The sequence below is a fragment of the Dermacentor albipictus genome, chromosome 1 (genome assembly GCF_038994185.2).
Source record: "Dermacentor albipictus isolate Rhodes 1998 colony chromosome 1, USDA_Dalb.pri_finalv2, whole genome shotgun sequence".
NCBI lineage: Eukaryota > Metazoa > Arthropoda > Arachnida > Ixodida > Ixodidae > Dermacentor > Dermacentor albipictus.
In genome coordinates this window covers 241,650,454-241,674,140 of record NC_091821.1, presented here as the reverse complement: position 1 = coordinate 241,674,140, position 23,687 = coordinate 241,650,454, and the positions used below count along the sequence as shown (strand labels likewise).

Sequence of the window (23,687 nt, the reverse complement as noted above, 5' to 3'; positions counted from 1 at the left end):
GATATACCCAATTTAATACAAGCATGACACGCCAATACAAGCTTACATATAAAAAATTTTACATGCAAAAAAACAAAAAACAAATGAAAGATGCAAGAAACTTTGTATGTCAATACAAGCAATCCCGCATAACTGAATAAAACTACACGTAGAAAAGAAAGCCTTGCCTTCGTGCAACAACAGTGGGATCAAAACCTCCACAGTCTAATAGTGATTCTGCAAGAGCATGGGTCATTGCAGTGTCATCTGTGAACTTGTAGTAGCCACCAAATTCGTGGTCTGAAAACAGAAGTTATGAGGAGATTACATCCATGTACCACAACAAGGAAAATGTACATGCATTTGGACCATATAAAAATTGCTTGCTTATTGGTCGCATGCTCCACAGCAACACAGAGCAGCACTTATGCGATTGATGCCCGTCTTTGCAAACAAAATGGAACTGCCTCGACACTGTTGTCAACTTAAAGAAACACTGAAACGATTTTGACGATTTTCTAGAAACGTACCGAGTCGTTACAGTAGGTCCTTCTGATCATTAATTGACGCATCTAAGTGCTCCGCGTAAAGCGTGTAATTTATCATAAGGTTTTAAAAAGACACATCGCTGCCGATCGCAGCACACTGCACGGTGGAATTTTAAACCGCCCCCTACCCATATGACGCAAATCACCCATATGACGTCAGTGGGGCAAGCTATCCCATTGGCTGACCAGGGCGCGTGATCGATAATTTTTCCAACTTTATGGTAAACAAATAATGTTCGTAATAGTTGGAATGTTAGTCAATTTGTTTTTATAAAAAGGAAGTAACATAAAGGGAATGCACAAGAACAATTTTTCAGTACACTTAAGCACTTCCGGCACACAGCAAGTGTCGTCTGCTTGTGTTACAACGTGCTATGTCTTTGACAAGAGCTACGCCGTCAGTGTCGGTTGTCTTTTCGTGAGCGCTATGATTAGACTTTGTTGCATTGTGGACTGCAAACATAGCGACTGGCAATATGTCAAGCTGCGACATCGTGTCTCTCTGCAAGCCAGTAGATGAGCGGACTGGCTGCAGCGCATCAGACTGCCGCTATCCGATCGGCGCCAGGATTTGTGCGATTGCGGCTGTCACTTTACACCGGAAGATGACTAACGCAACAGCGTTTCGTGAGTCCGGTACTAGGGTAAACGCAAGCGCAAAGGCGACAGGGCCTGGCCGTGTCCCCTTGCGTTTTGTTCCATAGGATGAACAGAAGCGCAAATGTGAATAGCCTGCACGGTGCAGCCACCTCGTGGCATAGAGCTAAACCAGACACAGTAGCAGTAACAAAATGTATTTTTTGCTGCTGGTGTAAATTTTTCGCAGGAGTGTAATCATTAACACGTTTTTGTAAATGTTCAAAATGTTTTACACTTGGTTAGAGCAATATTAGCTCTTTCTTTGGCTGGTTAAGCTCAGCGCCTACGGGTGGCTGAACCGTGGATACCAATCAGGCAGCTCATATACGTCTACGCTTCATCAGTTCCTTCATCAGCTAGAGTTTATACTTCCACCGTTCCGTCGAAACGTTCCGCTAGTGTGTGGTTAACGGAATACCAGACACGTTCGGCGCTGCGACAGAATGTTCGCAACGCATGCTGCTTCGATAGCTCTCGCTTGGGGGCGACGGCCAAGCGGCTAGCAGAGAGGTTTCGCGCGGGCGGGCTCCAAAACAACTGGAAGTGGCCGATGTGACGTCGCATCGTGACGCAGAACAAGTGAAGGCGGAGCTTAGCCTCGATGGCTCGGCGAACGAGTTGAGGAGGAAAAGCATGGCTAGGGAGGAGGGCAACTTGTAATCGCTTGTAGCTCCATTAGTACGTAACGCTTCACTTAAATTCACTTAAATTAAAACTTGTCTGAACCATTTCAGGGGCCCTTTAAAGACATGCATAAAAACTTGTGGGCTCAATTTAAGGCTAAGAAAAGAACACTTTAATAATAAAAAGCAAGGTTACGTTTGTCTTCAGACCTCAGGTAGAACACTAGCTAGCCTAGTCTAAAGGCCTTGGCACTTAACTACGGAACCGCCCGTGCAAAGTAGAGAAACTACATATCTAGCCAGAATGACCTATTTTATCTACAGTAGTGGTCTAGCCAGATTAGGATTTGGAGAAATTTTTGTAGCAGGAAAAGAGCTGATCTGCAGCAGTTTAGGAGCAGCCGCACCAGCCTTTTGGAGCAGTTTTTAAACAGATAAATTTGCTGCTGTGCTGCTTAAAAGCAGCACAGCAGTAATGTGTAGCTATTTGGTGCAGCTAAATTTGTTATTACTGCACTATCAGTAAATGCTGCTCAACAGTAAAGGAAGACAGAAGGCTAACAGTCAACCAAGGACAACTGAGTTGTGGTGTCCTTGGTTTCTATAGGTAAATTGCTATAGGTAAAGCACTTTCATAAACAATTACATAAAATTGTGTACATTAGCGAGAATAAAGCTAAGCAGCCAGGTGCAAGACAGAAAAAAAATTGTAAACTGTTACGGCGTTCTGTCCTCTACGTGGGTGCGGCCAGCGGCTACGAAGGCCTCCCGTTAGGAGGTCCTGACAGTAGCTCCTCAGGATTAAATAAAGTTCGTTGTCTGTTTGCCTGTGCTAAAACAATCTGCATCGTCAGACAAACGAAAAAAGTGACGGCAAATGTCTTGTGCGCATGACACATGTGCTTTCATATGCTTCACTGCAATACACAAAATGCATATAGTAACAATGCTTGAAGTTACGACATACAAGACAAATCTGCATCTATGACTTGCATCTGGAATAAGATGCTGTTATACACATTGCAGCAAAGGTGGTAATGATGGCCGTGAACAACGTTGGTACTACTACCCCGTACAATACTGAACGATTGCTGCTAATAGACACAAGTCTTTTCAGCACCAAACAGTAACTTTAGTTGCCGACGCCCGACAAGGCATTGCTGTCTTGACTAGTTTTAACAGCCTAGGTAGTGTGCTTGTGAGGAAAACTTGTCTCGATGTGATACGGGCCACACAAGCCACCACGGATAGCTTGCCTCTATGTTCATACTGGTGACCAGCGGGCAACTACCACGGGCATGCGCAGACATTAATTTGTGCACTTAAGATCATGTGTTGACAGAGGGTTCCAAACTACATGCATGAATCTGTGTGCGTGAACACGTGTATCCGACCACGTGTATCTGCATGCCTTCCACCATACTATTGTGTTTTCCGCATGAACGGCTTTCGTCGCTGTCCTCTCTGTCAGCGATGTGCATGAGAATTGTTTCGATCGGCGTTGTCGACACCAATGAACCTTGTATTGACACAAATCGAGCACCGTGCATGGCACCAACTTACCACGGGCGTTGACCTAATATTCAAACAAAGCTTGTATCTGATGTAATACCGTATTTACTCGCACAATGATCGCACTTTCTCGTCAGAAAAATTGACACAAAATCAGGGGTGCGATCATTACGCGGGTTAAATGTCCCGCGAAAAAAAAAAAATTTTTTTTTCGCCCCGCGTTTGCTGCGGGACACCAAAGCAAAAATGGTGGCCTGCGGAGCCAGCCGAATGCGCCGAACGCGATTTTTTTTTTTTCTTCTCGCGAGTACATTACGTGCATTGAAACAGTTTCTTCCGTATCAGTAATGAATAATATCATTATTATTGGCAAGTTTGCAGCAATAACGTAGCCATGTCCACTTTGAGGGGACAGAAACAGATGGGTGCACTTAGCTGCCAGTGACATAGAAACACATGGCTGGCATGCTGCGGAAACTGCGACATCTGTCTTCACTACTATCCTAATACGGCACATTTCCGCTAAGGGTGGGTGAATATCTTAGCTATGTTAAAAGCGTCAGCGTATGAAACTGCGGCATCTGTCTTCACTACTATCCTAACACGGCACGTTTCCGCTAAGGGTGGGCGAATATCTTAGCTGTGTTACAAGTGTCGGCGTATGAATAGGGTACACTTTTAACGTATCAATGTTAACGTGGCTACTATCGTTGCCGCTCGCGATTTGTTGCGTGCCCACGAGTGCAGATGAGAAGATTCGAAAGGCGCCTTTTTTGTTGTTGTTGACCGCAACCATTATAAAGCCTACACATAATAAAGGCAAGTTTGGTTGCAGCTTTTTTTTTAGTCATGGAATTACAGAGAGTGATGAAAGTAATGAAATGAGGCATCTACTCAAGAATGTTTGGTGCGTGCAGACCGCTTAGTTTGTCTTGAAGAGTCGTTCGCATAGCATTCCACAGATGGTAAGCGCGACGATTATTAGCTAGACTTGGCACACAACATATCGCTGCGGCATGTTCGGGGTGCGATCATTACACAGGAAATTTTTAAAAAATCGAATTTTGACAAAGTTCAGGGGTGCTATCATTATGCGAGTAAATACGGTAGTTCTGTGGAAACCCGCAAGGTGGGGAGAATTAATGAAGGTAGAATGAGACATCCACCCAAACGTAGCTAAGTGCTACAAAGGAAACCCATATTGGTTCCTCGAAAGAACAGCTTCACAGCTGAAAAAAAGAAACTGAAGCTTTTCTTTTGAGGAACCCGTATGGGTTTCCTTTGTAGCACTTAGCTACGTTTGGGTGATGTCTCATTTTCCCTTTATCAAAGCTTGCATTGCCTCACTCGTGTCGACGTCGGTGTTGCCATATGAAAAAACCCAAGCCACGCAATAAAAATTACTTGTTGGGCTGTGGATTCGAACTACCGACCTCTGGGTTGCAAGAACACCACACTAACCGATTCAGGCACTGTCGGTTCATCATATGCGAGTTGAAAGAACGAAAGCGGGAGCAGGCCACGCGTCGTGTGTTCGGCCAAAGAACAGGTGGCATTTGAAGAAGGCCACCGGGAACTCACTTGAGAAAGGGCTCACTGTCGACGTGCCAACCTCGCCACGAGGAAGCACGAAGCCGAGGGACGCTAGGTAAGGCTCAACATGAGTGAAATGCAGACAAATCAAGAAAATATGTTTTTTATTTGACTTTGCAGAACACTATTAGGTTACAGTGGAGCAGTTCTGCATAAGCCCGCAAGGTGGAGGAAAGTTCGCGAAATTAAAATAATGTCATACGCCCGACAAAGGAAAAGCATTTTCGTCCCTCAGAAACCACTTTTAATTTACCTACATGTGGCCAAGGGATTTACGCAAACAGCTCCCACTGTATGTTGATGTACTTTTGTTAATGCTAGTGAAGAGTTCTGTTTGTATGTTTTTTTTCGTTGTGCAGAAGCAACTAATATTTAGGTTTATTATTCATTATTAACCTGCGAATAGTTCTGCAGGTTAATAACCTGCAGGCTTTGAGAGTTCTGCAGGTTTCCGCAGAACTATTACGTCCAACTCTTGCCTTTGCTTCCGAGTTGTTGATAAATTCGACTTTGCCTGCCATCTGATAGCCGTCTGGTTAGCTCAGATGATAGAGCGGCTGCCCTGCAAAGGCGGCGGTCCCAGGCTCGAGTCCCGGACCAGGACGAATTTTTCTTTAACTGTGAAGCTTTTCTTTTGAGGAACCCGATTGGGTTTTCTTTGTAGCACTTAACTACATTTGGGTGGGTGTCTCATTTTCCCTTTATGAACTTTTTCATTGACATCTCGTCGATTAGGTAAGTTTATAAGGTCAGCTAATTTGATGTATTCGTGTACAATAAGCAAGAAATACCGACTGTGACAACCATGAACAGCACTCCCAACATACAGTGAGTGCCATTCGCGTAATGCCCTCGGTTATTTTTAAAAATTTTTGGTGGCACTCAGCTGGCACAGCAGAGCACCACAGAATAAATGTAAAGTTAATTTGTTGGTCATTGGTGGCACTTCCACCTCGGCAGGTATCTCTTAGCGGCATTTCCACCTCGGCATTGGTGTTCGTGAGGTTAAGCAAGTGAACGTCTTTCCCCTGACACGATAAGCGGGCGAGGAGCGAGGAGGAAGTGCAGTGTCTGCCACCTGGCGGGATGTAGCCCCTTAGCAAACAGTGCACTAAGCGCACCTTACGCGCCCTCTCCGGTGCTAACTTCAGAGCATGTAACGAGCGCGTGTGTACAGCTGTTGCGAGCGAGCAAGCGAGTGGGTGAGTGCCAGGAGAGGAAAGCAAGAGGAGGGAGTGACGTCACATCTGCTCTGCTAGGCACATGTTCAGTCTATGCCAGGCAACTCTTTTCCTTTAATTGGCCGGTTAAATATGCCACTTTTTTTGTGTGTGACATCATTAGTGACATCATTACTTCTGCTTTCTACTTCTGCGTTTCCAGGAATTTCGCCAAAGTCATGCTCATGTGGCAGGTCTCTGAAGTTTACGATTCTGTGCTTTGGTGTGTGGTAATCAGTGATTTCTAATCAATTCTAATTATTCCGCACACTTCAGTAACTCAACTTGTAACTAAACTTACAATCTGATATCAAATCTATAATGAAACCCACGAATTTTGTACTGTACTTTCTTTTTATGATTTATTTTGAATTCGATTCCTGGTTGTCCCAGGAGGTGAACCAGAAGTGCTGCGCAAGAAACAAGACTGTCACTCGATGCTCGTACCACTAAAAAAACTCTGACACTTATGACATAAAGAGAAAAACATGTTCAGTGGCTTTGCGATCAGCATCGCCAACCAATATTTTGCACAAGTTCGATTATTAGGGCTGCCCGATAAAGTTAATGTAAAATGGCGACCAATATTTTAAATGTCAAACAATGGTTTCCAAAATTTTCGGACTCAATCTGTGCAAATTGAGCCGTGAAGATCATAGCCGCGAACGCAGAGTACCCAAAGTGCAAATTTGAGTGAAGAACACGGTTGCCATTGGATATTTCTGGTCAAGAGGTTTCAAGTGCACGTGTGAAATGTTTTAACGCTACACGCTTGGTGTTTGCCATTAATCGACTCAGATTTAACAATAAGGTGAACAAGCAAGCCTTAAAATGTGTAACAGATTGTATGTATGACTTATTCATTCAGCTGAGAGTGAGGTTTTCTTTTACGACTGCCCTATAAAAGCCAGTTCCAAGTCAACTTTAGCTGATCCGCATATTACACAAACGTGTACGACTTATATAAAGCATTTGTAATGCATTGTATAGCACAAAAGACTTTATTTTACTGCGGCAAAGTTACAATGCGCCACCAAAAACACCCTCACTCCAAAGACACCAATGCTGAAACTGATTGCTTTAGCTAGACTTCTAGGCCTAAATGATAGCCGACGCATAGCTGCGCGATGGCCACTGAACACGGAACATCCTGCAAAATTTAGTGACTTTATTCGAAGTTAGTGTTTTGGCGCAATTTGACATAGCTCGGTGTTTTGGCGCAAGATGGCCTAATTGGCACAACCGTTTTATTCCTGCACATAGGAAACTCCTTTAAATTACATAGCACAGGCCTTCTCTTTTAAGCTTGTTAACTGGATTCTCTCTTACCTTTACAAGTACGTTTACAATTACATGGATGCGCATCAATGAATAATACTTCGCTAGCATGGTCATCACCACATGCAATGGTCGTCACCAGTTTTCATTATGAAAATAATGACCCAATTTAGCATCAAACATTTGTAGGCAAATATGTTTGTACTGCCAGAAAAGCAAGAGGTGCTCATTGTTATATTTATTTCGTTTTTCTTTTCATTAGTCCTGCTCAAGCCAAAGCCGTATGCAGCATTAGACAGTTTTAGTATAGCGTACGCTAAAGAATAGCGGGTTGTCACTGCGCCTGCGCTAAACGCTAAACGAAATAGAGGGTATAGCGGGCGTACGCAACCCAAACGAGTTAGCGTTAGTGTTTTTGTGTGGTTTGCGGAGTTTGCAGGAAACATGGCGGCGGTCCTGGCTGCCCGCTTCCTATTGAATTTGGCGTTGCTTTTGTAAAATGCACTTTGTAGCAAATGACTGTGCAAACAGCTTTCGCTTAGTCTCAGGCGGCTTCGACGACAGAGTATTATGGATAACCTCGTGGTGTTTTCGAGATCGCTTCTCGCTTCGAACGAGTCGAAGCCTAACGAAACAAACATTCGAGATGTCAGCGCCACCTATTGCTTCAGGCGCGAAATAGCCGCAACGACGGCATATGGCCTCTGAGATATAAAGATATCGCCGGCCAACTAAAATTGTAAGAAATGTCTGCTGCTTAGCGTACTCTATATTATAGCATATAGCATACGCTATAGTTGCGTACGCTAAACTAAAACTGTCTATTGCTCTACTTGCAACCAATTTTCGCATGCAAGAACAAATCGCAGAATACCAAAGGTGCTGCTCAACAGGCCCAGAGACACACGCACTGCTGCCCACGAGTAGGAGACACGCCTACCTGGGTCTGCCGTAAACCTCCGACCTGCCATGTCATCTGCCTTGACTAACTTTCTCCGGATACGCCACAGAAAGTAAGGAAGCTGTGATGTTGGCAATACCTCGCGAAAAGGAATTTCTTCAAATGGTGAGCCAAGGCAATCTCCAATCAGGGCCCCTACCATGCAACCTTGGTACTTTGCTTTTAGCCCAAGAGATACATCCAAGCTGAAACAAAAGAAAGTTATATGAAAGAAAGGGTTGTTAAAATTTGTGCTGAGTGCATAATTAATGAACTTGTGCATTATGCTTCACTAAGTGCACAAAGTATGAAGCTGACATAGACATGTACTTCAATTTAATTCAATTGGGTGAGTCAGGTAAGTCAGAGCCAATTGAATTTACACAAAACATAATCACAGGTGCATTCTGCATTTCAGCAGGGGCTGCAAAAGTAGAAAAATTTACGGCAGATACAAGTGCCTCCAGTTTGATATGTAAAATAACTAAAGTAATTGCAGAAACAATAAACTGCATGCATATAGATATGCAACACGTAAACAGGGTAAGCAGCAAAGTAGTGTCAGACATTCAGTAAGCTCCAATCAACTCGAATTTGCATATCTCAAAATATCGACTAAATTAAAAACTTTTCATGGCAGAGAGTCCGATTCCCTAATTTCAGCACATTTTTCCACTACCCTCACCTGAAATTACTTTTCTGGTGGACTCCATATATCTCAACAACTTAATTGACCAGAAAAGGCAACTATTGATGGGTAATCTTCATAGTTGCTCCTGAGTAAGCCTCAACTCCTAACACAAGAAAAAGCATAGAGGAAGCAAGGAAACCAGGAAGGAGTGTCAGGTAATAAAATTAATGCTAACCAAAGCCAGCATAGCATCACGTCAAGGTCTGTTTTGGTGTTTTACCACTGCCATACTCGGAGCACATTCTTCCAAAAAGACAGATGCATATGTTGCAAAAACCAACCCAAGTTGTATATCCCAACCCAACCCAAGTATATCAGGAGCAAATGTGCACAGAGAGGTTGGTAGAGCACCCAAACAAGTACGCATAGATTAAAACCTACTGAGAACCAAACATACGGGGGCAGAATCCACTGAGCGCGGCTCAGACTTACTGGTCACATTGTGAGCCAACTTCTTGAGGCACAGGAAGGAGAAAAAGTGAAGGGAACAGCTTCACGGATAATTGGCTTGCAAAGGCTGGTTGTGTGACATCATGCTATCCTAGTTTCTTTTACTTTCTTTCCTCCTTCCATGCTGAAAGCATAGCGTAACCACGGCCGCTCGATGCAAAAGCACAGGGTATGGCCCGCTGCGTTGCGCCTGAACGGCGTCTCGGGCCCAGTTCTCTGTGCGCCTGCTGCGGCACCACTGCTCGGGGACGGCTGCTGATAGAGTGCGCCTTCACAGCTATGTCAGCACACGCGATCTCCACTCCAATCAAAGCGTAAATAATGCGTTTTATATATTTCGAAATTGCAGGTAAAATCTTTAAGTCGTCATTAGAAGTGCTGATTACACCACAAACACCAGCAGATTGTCACAGGGGTTGAAATCTGTTCTAGAATATGCCTGAACGCTATCTGTAGGTTGCCCATACAATGCATGACTGGGTAACGCACTTCCCTTGAGAGGTTCTGCTTGAAGCAATCTATCAGTCATACGGTCACACACAACTTTTTGATCAATGGCTATCTCATCGATAATGAGTGAGCAGTAACTTCCTGCTCCACAGAAAACCCTTCGCGCTCCACACGCAGCCGCTCCTTTATCAATGTTGTCACACCGACTTTGCCGGTCGAGTGTCCTACATACTTTTGAAGTGTAGCACGACATATAAGCTTTAGATGGCCTCTGCTTCGAACATGCTCATACCATTTATTTGAGCACGCTTGCCATAAAAAACATTCCCGCGGGATTCTTTCATTGTAGGCAGGCTTTTTTTCCCCGAAGTGGCCACTTGGTTGCTGATGAAAACAACAGCTTTGTCTCCTTTTTAGACTCTTTGTAATATGTGAATAAAGGACTGAATTTCATTGTTGTTTTCATAAACTAAAGGGCGTTTTTTTCATTTCGTCCCGTTCGAACTGCAATTTTTTCAACTCTTCTCCTTGACGGGCAACTTCCTTTTTCAATCTCTTGACTGCTTTCTTTGACTGTTTAAGGACATTCACAAGATCTAATGTACTTTGGCAGGCCTGGTTAGCAGAGAAACTACATTCAGAGCATGATCTTAAGGCAGTCTCTGGAATTAGAGCTTCCACCTAGTCGCTGAGAAAGTGCGAGGCACTTTCGATGTTGAGGCTTTCTCCTGAGCTGCCGCAATCATCGCCTGCCTCAACTGTTACTGTGTCATCAGTAAATTTCCTTCGACAGCGTTTTTCGGGCTTTTTTTGCAGGTACTGTGGATATTTGCAAAACATGGTCGGTAGTGCAGTCGGAAGCAGGAGCCTAAGCTTCGCGTCCTTTTTATAGTAATTTTCTGTAAAGTGCAGGGAACGTACTAGAGACCTGTCGCTCGGTTCCCACTTGCTTACTTTTGCGGAGACTCCTTGGCAAGAGATATCTTTCAGCCACACTTCTCGACGCTCCGAGTCGCAGGGGAACTCATGATATTTCACAGTCGGGTCCTTTTTGGTATTTGTGTCGCAGAGTGGCACACAACAGTTGAGTGGCATCGCACCACCTGAACGAGGCTGGCTACGGTACACACACACACCGAAGAGACTTAACAAAGCACAGCAGGCACAGGCAAACTTGCTCACACACATGCATGCGAAAAAGCACGAGATGAATGCGTATCGCACGAAGCAAACACGTTCTGACGTGAACGAACTTGCTCACACACACGCACGTGAAAAAGCACGAGATCAATGCATAGAGCACCAGGCAAACACGTTCTGATGTGAGAACCAACGACCGCTTAGCACCGGCACTAAGTCGCTTAAGTGTCCCCGAGCACTGGCGCCCTCACGAAGAAAAACGGTCGCAACTCTAAACTTGGCTGAGACACGCCCGCCTATTGTCCGCGGCACAACGTAGCTGGCAGCACCTTGCTTTTATCGAGCGGCCATGGTGTAACACAAGCGAAAAAACGAAAGAAAGAAATGTTGCAGTTGTGGTGATTCTCTAATACATATTTTCGTATTTACCTGTATTTTCTTGCCACAAGGCAAAGCCAGATGAACATGTGTAAAGCAAATGAGCAAAAAAGGGAAGGGCAAGAAGGAGCTTATCAAGGTGGCACAGACACAGATCCTACTAAAGAGGTGATATCTCCAGGCTGTCTACCAAGTTTACATTTCCAAATTCCCCGAGTTTTCCAAGTTTTTCCCCGAGTGCCTTTGCGAAATTCCCTGGATGACACAGAACTTTGTTTTATGTCACGACCGCCTGACACCATGTCGCCCGATGCTGTCATTTTCTAATAAGCATGCTGAAAAATTTAAAAAAAAAACGACTTGATCCAGTTTGAATAGTTAGGAGCAGTGTTTATATTATTCAAAAAGAAATCAGAAGGGAGGGGTTAGTAATATGCACATCGAATAAAATATCTTTGAAAAAAATGGTAAAACTCATTGCAAATCGAGTCGAATATTTTCAAATGTTTTCAAATATTTTCAAATATTTTCCCTGATAGCCGATTTGAAGTCTGCCAGGGAGAAGCAAGTGGAAGCTGACGACAAAATTAAAATCTTAAGTGATAAGATTGTGTCTTTGGAAAAGGCAATGGAGTTAAATTGCACAATTAAAGCTGGGACAGATTCCGACACCGTACGCGTGGTGTCTGAGCAGGTGGCGGTTATTAAGGCACGCTGTAATGACTCCGAGAATAGGCTGCGACGCTCGAATCTGCTTTTCTTTGGTTTGGAAGATAACCCTAGAGAAGACTGGATAAAGTCGGAGCAAAAAATAATTGACTTCTGTGGGGATAAGCTGGGCATCAAAATAAGTGAACAACAATTTGAGCGGGTGCATCGGTTGGGAAGATACTGCGAGAACAAACGGAGACCAATCATAGCCAAGCTGACCGTCTTTAAGGACAAAGATCGCATTCTCTCTTCGGCACACAAACTGAAGGGAACGTCATATTCCATTCGCGAAGATTTTTCACCGGAAACTCGACGTGCTAGACAAAAGCTAATTGAATTTGCGAAAACCCAGAATAAGGCTTTCAAGCTTTCAGTGGACAAGCTGCGTATTGAATCGAGAACTTATATCTACGATGGTTCTGCAAGTGCAGTTGTCCCGTTGAATAGATAGCTACGGTTTGGAGCATGCGCACAGAGTCACCAAGTACTAAAGCTAACCCCGACTTCACCCTCGCTATCATTATCGTACGCCAACATACGAAGCATATTATCAAAGCGCGATGTCATCTCTTCCTTCTTGGAAGACAGTAAATCGGACATTATCGCTTTCACAGAGACATGGCTGCATCCTGCAATAACAAATAATGAAATCTTTTCATCTTCAAACATGTACGACATATATAGGTGTGACCGCACTATTAAAAGAGGAGGTGGTGTCTCGATTGGTGTAAAGAAAACCATTACGTCATTTTTAGTCAACACTAATTCTGATCTCGAGATTGTTTGGGTGGCCTTCACGATGTCATCTTCTAGAATACTAATAGGTAATTGTTACCGTGCACCAGATTCTAACAATTCTTTCATTAATGCTCTCCGCGACACAATCAACAAAGCCATTGAACTCTTCCCGGCTGATTTAATTTATCTTCTTGGGGATTTCAATTATCCACTAATCGATTGGACGAATTTATCATCTCCTTGTCATATATCGTCTGAATTCATCAACTTGTCGTTAGACTTTAATCTATTTCAAGCTGTCACGAAACCCACACGTGGTGCCAATGTTCTAGACCTCATTCTTAGTACAGCACCTGAAACAATAGGTCACATAGAATATTTGGATGGTTTCAGCGACCACCATTTGCTCCAAATAACGATAAACACAACGCCACCGGTTACGGGCAAAACGACAAAACAAATTCGTGATTACAATAAAGGCAATTATAAAACAATAATCTCAGAATTTGAAACTTTCTTCGAAAACACAATGTGGCCATCATTTTACGATAGACCCGTTGAAGAAAACTGGCTCATGTTTAAAAATACACTGTGCGCATTAGTAGACAAGTATGTTCCACTCATTAATATAACTAACGATAAGTTTCACCCTTGGTTTACTAAAAAGCTTCATCGCATGAGGAACAAGAAGAAACGCTTGTATAATATCGCTAATCGAGATCGCACATCAGCAGCGTGGCAGAATTACAAAACGTACCTGAATTCGTACTGCTCAGCTTTAGGCGAAGCTAAAGATAAATATTTTTCTAATGATCTTCCTGAGCTGCTTAAGAACAATCCTGCCAAGTTTTGGAAAATAATAAAGCCTAACAACGAATCAGATGAATTGTCATTACATAACAGCAGCAATATTTCTATTCCAGCCAGTGAATGTTCGGAGGTCTTTAATTCATTCCTCAGCTCTGTATTTACACAAGAGAACACTTCAAATATACCTTTTGTTTCAGAATTAGGCTACCAATACATGGAACCTATTGAAGTCACTTTGGAGGGCCTCTCTTCTCTCATAAATAACCTTAAAATGTCTTCTTCATGTGGCATAGATGGTATTAACTCAAAGATTTTAAAGAATACCGTAGAAATATCTAGCAAAATTCTTTTTTACATATTCAGACAATCACTTGCGACAGGCCACCTTCCCGCAGATTGGAAGATGGCGAAAGTTATACCTGTATTTAAAAATGGCAACAGGAACTCCTGTGAGAATTATCGTCCCATTTCATTGACATGCATTCCCTGCAAGTTGCTTGAACACATTATCGCTTCGCATATTTACAGACATCTTGAGACTAACAACTTCCTTTTTCATAATCAGCATGGCTTTAGGAAGGGCCTCTCGTGCGATACACAATTATTTGAATTTACAACAGACCTACACACTAACTTAAATTATAACTTACAAATTGATTGCTTGTTCCTTGATTTTTCGAAGGCATTCGACCGTGTAGCACATTGTCGCCTAATATCAAAACTCTCCGCACTTAAATTAGACTGTCTGACCTTGTCATGGCTCCGAAATTTCCTGTCTAATCGTCAGCAGTTTACTATTGCAAATAACTACTCTTCCTCCGTAACAGACGTTTCTTCTGGTGTACCACAGGGTAGCGTCCTCGGTCCCTTGCTTTTTCTAATATTTATTAACGACTTACCTCAAAATTTGTCCTCCACCATCAGAATATTCGCCGACGACTGCATAATTTATCGCCCAATTAAAAACTCAGATGATCATCTCATTCTTCAGCAAGACGTTCAACAAATCAATAACTGGTGCAATAAATGGCTAATGACATTAAATACCACAAAATGCAAAGTAATGTCTTTTACCCGGAAGTCGGCAACCTCACAGTATCCCTACCATATTAACAATTACACTGTTACAACAGCTACACAATATAAGTATCTAGGGGTTCTCTTCACATCAAATCTTTCTTGGACAGACCATATCACGTCCATTTCAGCTAATGCCTCCCAATCGTTGGGGTACTTGCGACGTAACTTAAGAAATGTTCCTTCAAATGTTCGCAAGCTAGCCTACCTAACTCTCGTTCGTCCCAAGCTCGAGTATGCATCTCCCATTTGGTCCCCTCACCAGAAATACCTAATTGAAACGCTAGAACGGATCCAGAATAGAGCAAGCCGCTTCATCATAAACGATTACAGCTACCAGTCTAGTGTTACACAAATAAAACTTAAACTTTCATTACAATCCTTGAGCACTCTCCGAGACATTGCCCTTTTAACACTGTTCCACAAATTCCTTCACTCCACTCGAACACCCGCATGCTTGAAACGACCCTACTCCACGTCACATAGGCTTCATAATCATTTCAGCTATGCCCGCCTTTACGGGACTACAAAGGCATTCCATTGCTCTGCTCTTCCTCGTGCTATCAGAATATGGAATTCGCTCCCTGACAGCATTGCAAGCCAATCTAACTACGATTCATTCCGTGATGCCTTGACTGAATACATGACTAACGAAAAGTGAAGTTTTACGTATGTCGCACAATGCTTTCTTTACTTGCACTATATTTACAGCTTATTTTTGCATTATTGCTGTTATGTCGCTATGTTTACCGTTTCGTTGGAATGTCACGTCCGTAACTTTTCTGTCATTGTTTTTCATCATTACTGTTGTTATTAATTACATGACTTCACTGAAAAATCTGTGTGATTTATTCCATGTTATTATATTATGTTTTTTATGTTTCTTCTTTTCCCTAGTGCATCGTGATCTAAATAATTCTTTTTTCATCTCAGTTGTACTTTGGTTGTAGGTTGTAAACAAATACGGTTTATAGATGTCTTGTATTCAATGTATTTTCTATGTACTGCCCCCCTTACTCAATGCCTCACTTTGAGGCCTGTAAGGTATTTTTAAATAAATAATAAATAAATAAATATGAATAAAAAGGAGATGTATACAGAAACAAATCTTTTCGAATATCCCATTCAGTCACAAATTATGATCGACTGTGGATACGTGTGTGAAACATAGATGGTGCTTCAGACTCCACTGAAAGTAAATCAAGATGGTATAATGACTCTGAGCATTTAATGATGAGACATTATAATTACAGAGTAACTAAATATTTGAATATTGTAAAGTCAGTCATGCTACATTTCTTCATAGAAAGGATTAAATCCCCCGCTCGAATTACATGCACAAGTTTTTCATTGGTCTCAAGCATTTCAAGAAAGGAAATAAAAATATTCTGAGGTTGCTACCGCCATGCCCCATGCCAAACATCACACAAAACAAGGTAATGCCTTCACCAAAGTGGTACTCTATAACGATACCTATCCCTCAGAAGTAAAATGAAAGTAATTTAGGTTATCAGAATGCTCAATTTAACTTAAGCTTAATGTTTGTGTTGTATTCCTTGCTATCACTGCACAGAAATGAGGGGATTTGAGCTATTCCTATCAATTAATAACAAGCTCATTGGTATGATACCCGAACGTTGTCATAAGTGAGATTCTCTCTCAACAGCTGGTAACTCAACCTCAACTGCCCCGACATTCAGCCTGCGCACAATGCCTCAATGTTGCATTTAACTGCTTTAAAGAGTTTATTTTGGTTTGGATGAGGGTTACCTGCATCTCGGTGTCAGCCAACACTTTGCTTTTTGAGCTCAAGCTCCTTCAGAGAGGAGGTGGAACAGTTCCTTTCCTTATCATTTCTCAATACGACAGTACTTTCTGTTGTTGTCCTCGTTCCACCATACGTTTGTTCCACAGACCATTTGAATCATCCTCTTGGTCAGTTGTACAGTCAACATCCAATTTTTGAAACTCTCTAGGCGCCGCGAAAGTGTCCGAAAAATCGGGCCGTTTGAAAAAAAATCAATGCATGCCTTTTATTGCCCTTAAGTGCTCAAATCGCCACAGACATATCTGAAGAGGCCTGCCGGTACACTTATTAGGCATATCTGTGCTCGTACTGTGACAGGAGATTGCGGATGCACGCGTGTATAATTAAGAAATACATACTGCGTCCTGTGACAATTGCCCCTTTTCACACTTGTTATGCTTCACCGCAATATTTCTGCGTATGCTTCACCGCTTAACAGTGCTGTATTGAGGCGATGCTGACTTTCAGGAACTGGCATTATGCAACGTGCCGTGCTTTCCGACTAAGAAGCCAATTGCGAGGACCACAAAGGTGGAATCAGTGCCATTACTGACAGTGGCAAATTATTTCGATGAAAAACACCGCGCCAAACAGCAAGGAGCTTAATAGCGAATGTTGAAGCAGCTACGCCTAGCGTTTGCCGCGGTGGTGGCTATGGCTGCCAGCGGATCTGCGTGCGAGTGCCATTTCGAGGCGGCGAGGTAATAAAAACGGCGGCAGCAGTGGCATTGATGAACGCCGTTTCAGACCTGCCGTCACGGCAAAAAGTACAAAAAATCGGACAGCGAAGGGTGCTTGCCTCCGAAATTTTAGACGTTCTTATCATTCACGTGGTGGTTCCACGAAGCCGTGTGAATGATCGGGCATCTGGAAAGTTGGTGGTTGACTGTATGTAACACTGGCAACTCCTCCATCAGATGACACGGCGTCAAAGACGATTTGTTACGATCCTTCTCTGTCACTCAAGCCAGCATTACCGCGATTTTCATTCCCTTTGATAAAATTACAGCTAATTTTCCCTCATAAAAGCATAAATTCCCCTACTTTTCCCTGAGTATTTCCAGACTATTTAAAATCTCTGAGAGTTCCCGGTTTTCCCTGTTGGTAGACACCCTGCATCTCCAACCGAAGATACTGATTTCTATCTTGTCTTGAGACTGCTTTGTTTGAAGATTTTATTAATGTTGACAGATAAGTGAAAGCACTTCTCACACAAATGCCCAATGATGAGCACTGAACTGTTGCTTTTGTGCTACTTTCGGATAGATGACTATCTTCCATTTCATGAAATTGACTCGTGCCTTTGCACTCTATTTATTTACTTGTTCAATGTTCCTACACTTTCAGTTGATTCATTCGTTTTTACCCTACCAGCCGCTAGCTTCCTGGTTAGCCTAGTTGACAGAGTGCCTGTCCCATAACGACAGTGGTGCTGTTTCAAACTCTAGACCAGGATTAATTTTATTCAATATACTATGAAAATTTGCTTCAGAAATCAGCTGCACACCATCATTTTAACAGCTAAACTGCTAATCACTTGTCCACAACATGTGTGCAATCTCAGGTTCAATAGCAGTTGGCAAACAACACCGATGTGGTACTGCAACAGCTACTGTATTCCTGCCTTGTAAAATGTAAACATGATACCTATACTTCTTAGTACTTTTGCTACTGCAGAACACATTGAGAGTTACACTTTGTTCCCTTTACTGTTCATATATATATGTAGAACCGTAGCAGGTAGACAAACGAAATGGCTCATGGCGGCAATAATTGTGATGGTGGCACACACAGACTGTGTTAAAAAAAATTCAGACTAAACGCCACACAGTCTGAGATTCTGGTTGTCTTTATACATTGACTAGGCACATACGTCAACTAAACAATAGAAAATGTTGAAAACAGTGAGTGTTCAATAAATAAGATGGCGACCGGTTTTCAAGGCAAGCATAGTTACCCAGAAATCGAATGGGCCTCGGTAATGGCATTTCTTCTAACCTATCTTGACCTGGCACAATCATAATAAAATAGAGTCATTGATAGATTTTTCGAATGCCTGATTTCAGATTTCCTTAATTACTCAAGACCTCCTCACGGCTGGCACCAACACCAAATCCATAAGACCAATGTACATTGGTGGCTGAAATCTTGTATGCCACACAGCAGTGGTGTAGCCAGGAAATTTTTTTGAGGGACGGGGGGGTGCACATGCCTTGTGTGCATCATTTACCATTGGCCACTGCCCAAAGGCAATTGAAATACGCATGCTTGATTGACTCCTTGTAACAACTCTAGCTTGGAAGAAGATCTAGCCAGCGGAGATCGTCGATTTCAATGTTCTTTGATTTCAATGTTTCTTGAAATTGTTTGTGTGACAACGGCATTAGGCAATGTATATATCCTTACAACTACAGGTACAGTAAAGCCACACTATAACAAACTTGGGTGGAGGGGTCGAAATTCAACAGGCAAAAACATGTTGCACAATGCCAAAGGACTACAGAAGAAATGAAAAATGAGCGCATATGTGTTAACCTATTCTTCCGACTACTTATCAACATTTTGCAAACATGCCAATGGAGAAGTTAAATGCTCATTGATGTGTGTGAGCAGACGCTTCTAAACAAAATTTACGCTCGCATCTAGCGTTGAGTGTCATAGTAACACTGATAAGCCATGTGATTGTAGAGAACATGCGAGCAGAACATGAAGCCATGAACCCCTTCTGCAATTTTGCAACAGTTTATCATGGTCATGGCTAGTGGTTAGACAGTGCGCCATGTGCTGTAAGCCACAGTTCACCACATTTTAACCAGCATTATAGTGCACAACAATCAACAAAGGCGCAGGGAGTCGTGTGTACAGAGAGCAGACTCGGCAGCACAGCTGGTTCCCCGTGTTGCCAACAGCTTGCAGCAGCTTTCAATTTCAAGGGTATTTACAATTACTTCATTACTGCCATTAGTTCGTCATAAACATTCATAATAACAATGTTCGACTGTACTGAATAGTGAATACTACTATTCTACATGGTTATGAAAAAATAATTTCGTACTGTAACATATTGCACTGCACAAGCAAAATACCAAAAAAAGCAAGTTGAAAAGCCACACATGTCTTATAACAATTACTTGCCAAGGATTACTAAAACAGCTTACAGCTCATTCTCAATCACACAAGTAGGAGAAAGGGGACCACTGTCTTCAAGTACTGCCTCCTTATCTGGCATTTTTCTCCTAGTAAAGGAATGAAGGGGGCTAGTTTGTGGACGTTCTTGATTAAATTGCGCTTAGTGTTGCGCTAACGAAAGTGAAGGACAGGACGTGGACATATGTAGCGCAAACTACTAACTGTTTAATACTGTTAAAGAACGCGCTTATATACAAGGAGATATGGCGCGGGTTGGAGATGTAAAACAGGTGCAAGTGAACGATGTACGCCTGGCCGAAAGTATGATACCATGCCGTCACCTTGTCATGTCTTTTTATATCCCCCCCCCCCCCGGCGCCACATCTCCTTGTCTATACCGCATTTATTCGAATCTAGGCCGATAGTTTTTTTTTTTTCAAATAATCATATTCCAAACTCTAGGGTCGGCTTAGATTCAAGAATTTTAAAAAACGCGCCAGTTTTTCATTTAAACTGCTAAATATGGTGCACGGCTAGCGCCATCTAGAGAAGTCAGTATCGCAGCCGCTTCTCGCCGTGCCAGTAGCCAACCGTACGCAAGCGAGGTCGCCATTTTGACCTGTGTCGTGTCGGCCGTATCGGTGGGCAGCGTGGTGTTATCGTGATGGCACCAAGCAGGAGAGGCCACCACAGTACCACTTTCAAGTGAAAAGTTGTGATAGCCACAGAGGCATCGTCGAACCTTCAAGCCGGGCGGGACTTCGGCGTCCACGAGAAAACGTCATTGGAGGGAACAACGACAGCAGCTTTTTACGCGTGCCGCAATGAGGATGGCATTTAGTGGACCAAAGAAAGGCCGTCACCACGAAGTGGAGACAGTTTTGGCCGACTTTGTTCGGACGCTGAGAGCAGCTGCCCTTCCAGTGACAACAGAAGTGCTCCAAGCGAAAGCTAGGGAACTTTCGAGGGAGCGAGGCCTAATGCCAAAGGATTTCAAAACCAGCTGGGGCTGGCTTCAGAAATTCATGAAGCACTTCGGCTTCAGCCTCCTACGTCGCACTTCAATCACCCAGAAGCTGCCAAGCGATTTTGAAGAAAAGCTGATAGCTTTTCAGTGCTACGTACTGCGAATGAGAGAAGCAGCACGCTACAACCTTGGGCAAATCTGCAATGCCGACTAGACGGCTGTGTATTTTGATATGCCAGTGGCGTATACCGTGAATGAAAAGGGTGCCAAGGAGGTGAAGGTGCGCTCTGCGGGCTACGAGAAGCAGCGCGCAACTGTGATGCTGTGCTGCACAGCTGATGGTCATAAACTCCCTCCTTATATGATATTTAAAAGGAAGACACTGCCTGCTCGAGAAACTTTCCCAAAAAATGTCATTGTGCGGGCAAATGGGAACGCGTGGATGACAGGTGCGATGGTGGAAGAGTGGGTTAAGATTGTATGGCGACGGCGTCCAGGAACCCTTTTGACAAAGAACTTGCTCCTTGTCATCGACTCTTACTGTGGGCACTTGACCGACAACATAAAGACTGCGCTTGCCCAAGCTAACCCGGACCTCGCTGTCATACCGGGCGGCGTGACGGGCCAGTTGCAGCCACTTGATGTCTGCATCAACAAACCTTCCAAGGATCGTCTGCAGAAATATTACACGGACTGGTTGACTGACGAAGAACACATGCTAATGGCAACGGGCCGCATCAAACATACATCGCTATCGCAGCTGGCGGGCTGGGTAGCTGCAGCGTGGGACGACATCCCAGGTACTTTGATCGTGCACGCCTTTAAAAAGTGCAGCATATCTAATGTGCTTGATGATACCAAAGATAGTGCACTGTTTGAAGGTGATACAGTCGAACACGGATATATCGAACCCACATATATCGAATTATTGTCTGTATCGAACTCGTAAATTATCCCCTTGAAAATTCTGTGTAAAAGTATAGAAATTCGTACGTTTATATCGAACGATATTTTTACCCGCCATTGGATATATAGAACGCCGCGCGATCTCGGCACTCGCTGCACCCGCGTGCTCCGCGCCTCCCCCGAAAGGTTCGGAAAATGTGAGAGCGAGAGGGAGGGAGGCTCAGACGGTACTCCCGCTGCGCACGCCCTCCGACTTGCGGCAACACCCTGCTTGCGGAACTGCTTTTATTTTTCTCTCTCCCAATGTCTCTCATCCTTCCCCTGGGTAACCATAGTGATCGGCTCGGAAAAGGTAGCCAGGAACGAAGGCGGCGGTTCTCTCTCCTCCTTTTGCCTTTTTTTTTCTTGTTGCTTTTTCACGAGTTTTGCTCAGCCAACCACAGCTCGTGCCTTTCGTACGTCGCTGTCGCCCTCGGAGGTGGCCATCGCGAGCGCTTTGTTGGCGGTGGCTGCGCACGTGAATTCTTGTGTTTTGTGCGCGTTCTTGTGTTTCGTGTTCATTATTCTTTTGCGTGCGTCTCACGACACGTGTGACTGGATCGTGGTGAGCTGATGCGGAAGCAATGGCCGCAGCAAGCACAAGCAGCTCAAGAAGCGCAAGAACCTGGACTTTGCGACAAAGCTGAAAGCAATTCAGCGTGTTGAGGCGGGCGAGAAAAGTGCGACGGTGGCAGACGACTTCGGGATTCCTCGGAGCACTCTAAGCACCTTGTTAAAAAACAAGGCGGACATAAAGTCAAAAGCGGCGGAGTTACGAACGTCAGGAGCTTGTCGTGTGCGCGCTCCTGCCCACGAGAAAGTTGAAAAGGCCCTCTATGCGTGGTTTTTAGAGGAGCGGGCTAAGAACATTCCGGTGGATGGCCCAATGCTAATGGCTAAAGCCAAATGGTTTGCCGCTGCACTCGGTGATGACAACTTCGCCGACAACACAGGGTGGCTGCAGAGGTTTAAGAACTGCCATAAGATAGTTGGCAAAACCATTTCCGGGGAAAGCGGAGCCGTCATCAGCCAGGATATCCAGCAGTGGATTTCGAAGGAATGGCCGGAAATTTGCGCGAAGTTTTCATCCGCGGAAATCTTCAACGCCGACGAGACCGGGTTGTTTTGGCAGATGCTGCCCAGCAAGACGCTCGATGTCCGGGGCAGCACGTGTCACGGGGGCAAGATGAGCAAAGTCCGCGTGAGCGTTCTGCTCGCTGCTAATATGGATGGCTCTCAAAAGCTCCAGCCCTTTGTGATTGGCAAAGCAAGGGCACCGCGCTGCTTCAAAAACTGTAAGCAGCTCCCCGTTCGCTACGCCTTCAATAAGAAGGCGTGGATGACGTGTCAGCTGTTCACAGAATGGCTGCAAGCGTGGGACGCCGAACTGGGCAAATCGGGGCACCTGCAAGCTCGAAAACATCGCGCTCAAGTTTCTGCCGGCGAACACGACAGCAAAGTTGCAGCCGCTCGACCAGGGCATCATTAAGTCGTTCAAAGTCGGCTACAGGAGGCGACTCATTGATAGGCTTTTGGTGAACCTCCGCATGGGCACCGAGCTTAAGGTTGACCTGCTGGGGGCCATTCATATGATGACGGGCGCCTGGAGAGACGTGAAGCAGGATACTGTGGCCAACTGCTTCTGAAGGCAGGCCTCGTGACAGCCAAACTTCCTGAAACCTGCGAAGACGGCGACGGCGACAACGAGTGCATGGACGACGCGTTTCGCGAGTTGTCGTCCCTTTTCCCGGCTGCCGTTCCAACCGAAGTGTCTGCTGACGATTATGTGAACGTTGACAGCAATGTTCAGGCTGTTGCGAGCCTCGCCGACGAGGATATTGTAGCTGCAGTCGGAGGGACCCAGGCTGACAGCTCGAGTGACGACGAAGATCGTCCGGACGAGGGCGCTGCTACACGCTCGTACTCCGCCGCTGAAGTGGCAGCAGCGTTCAGCTTGATTCGCCGTTGTTGCGGCGACATGGAAGGAACCGGGCTTTCGCACCTGAACAGCCTCGATAAGATCGAGGTTGGCGTCTTTAATTTCATTTGCAAGGCGAAGAAG

General features: G+C 44.2%; 1 protein-coding gene across 9 annotated transcripts in view; it reads right to left on the bottom strand.

The window, feature by feature from the left end:
• Positions 1-23,687, bottom strand: part of LOC135901599 (ADP-ribosylhydrolase ARH3-like) — a 92,773-nt gene that overhangs the window by 46,586 nt on the left and 22,500 nt on the right. For all 9 annotated transcript variants that reach the window (XM_065431432.1, XM_065431436.1, XM_065431430.1 and 6 more), the window contains 2 exons: positions 8,333-8,538; positions 168-279 (listed from right to left, as the gene is read on the bottom strand). In XM_065431432.1, coding sequence (XP_065287504.1) covers positions 168-279; positions 8,333-8,538 — 318 coding nt within the window. The remainder of the gene's footprint in view (positions 1-167; positions 280-8,332; positions 8,539-23,687) is intronic.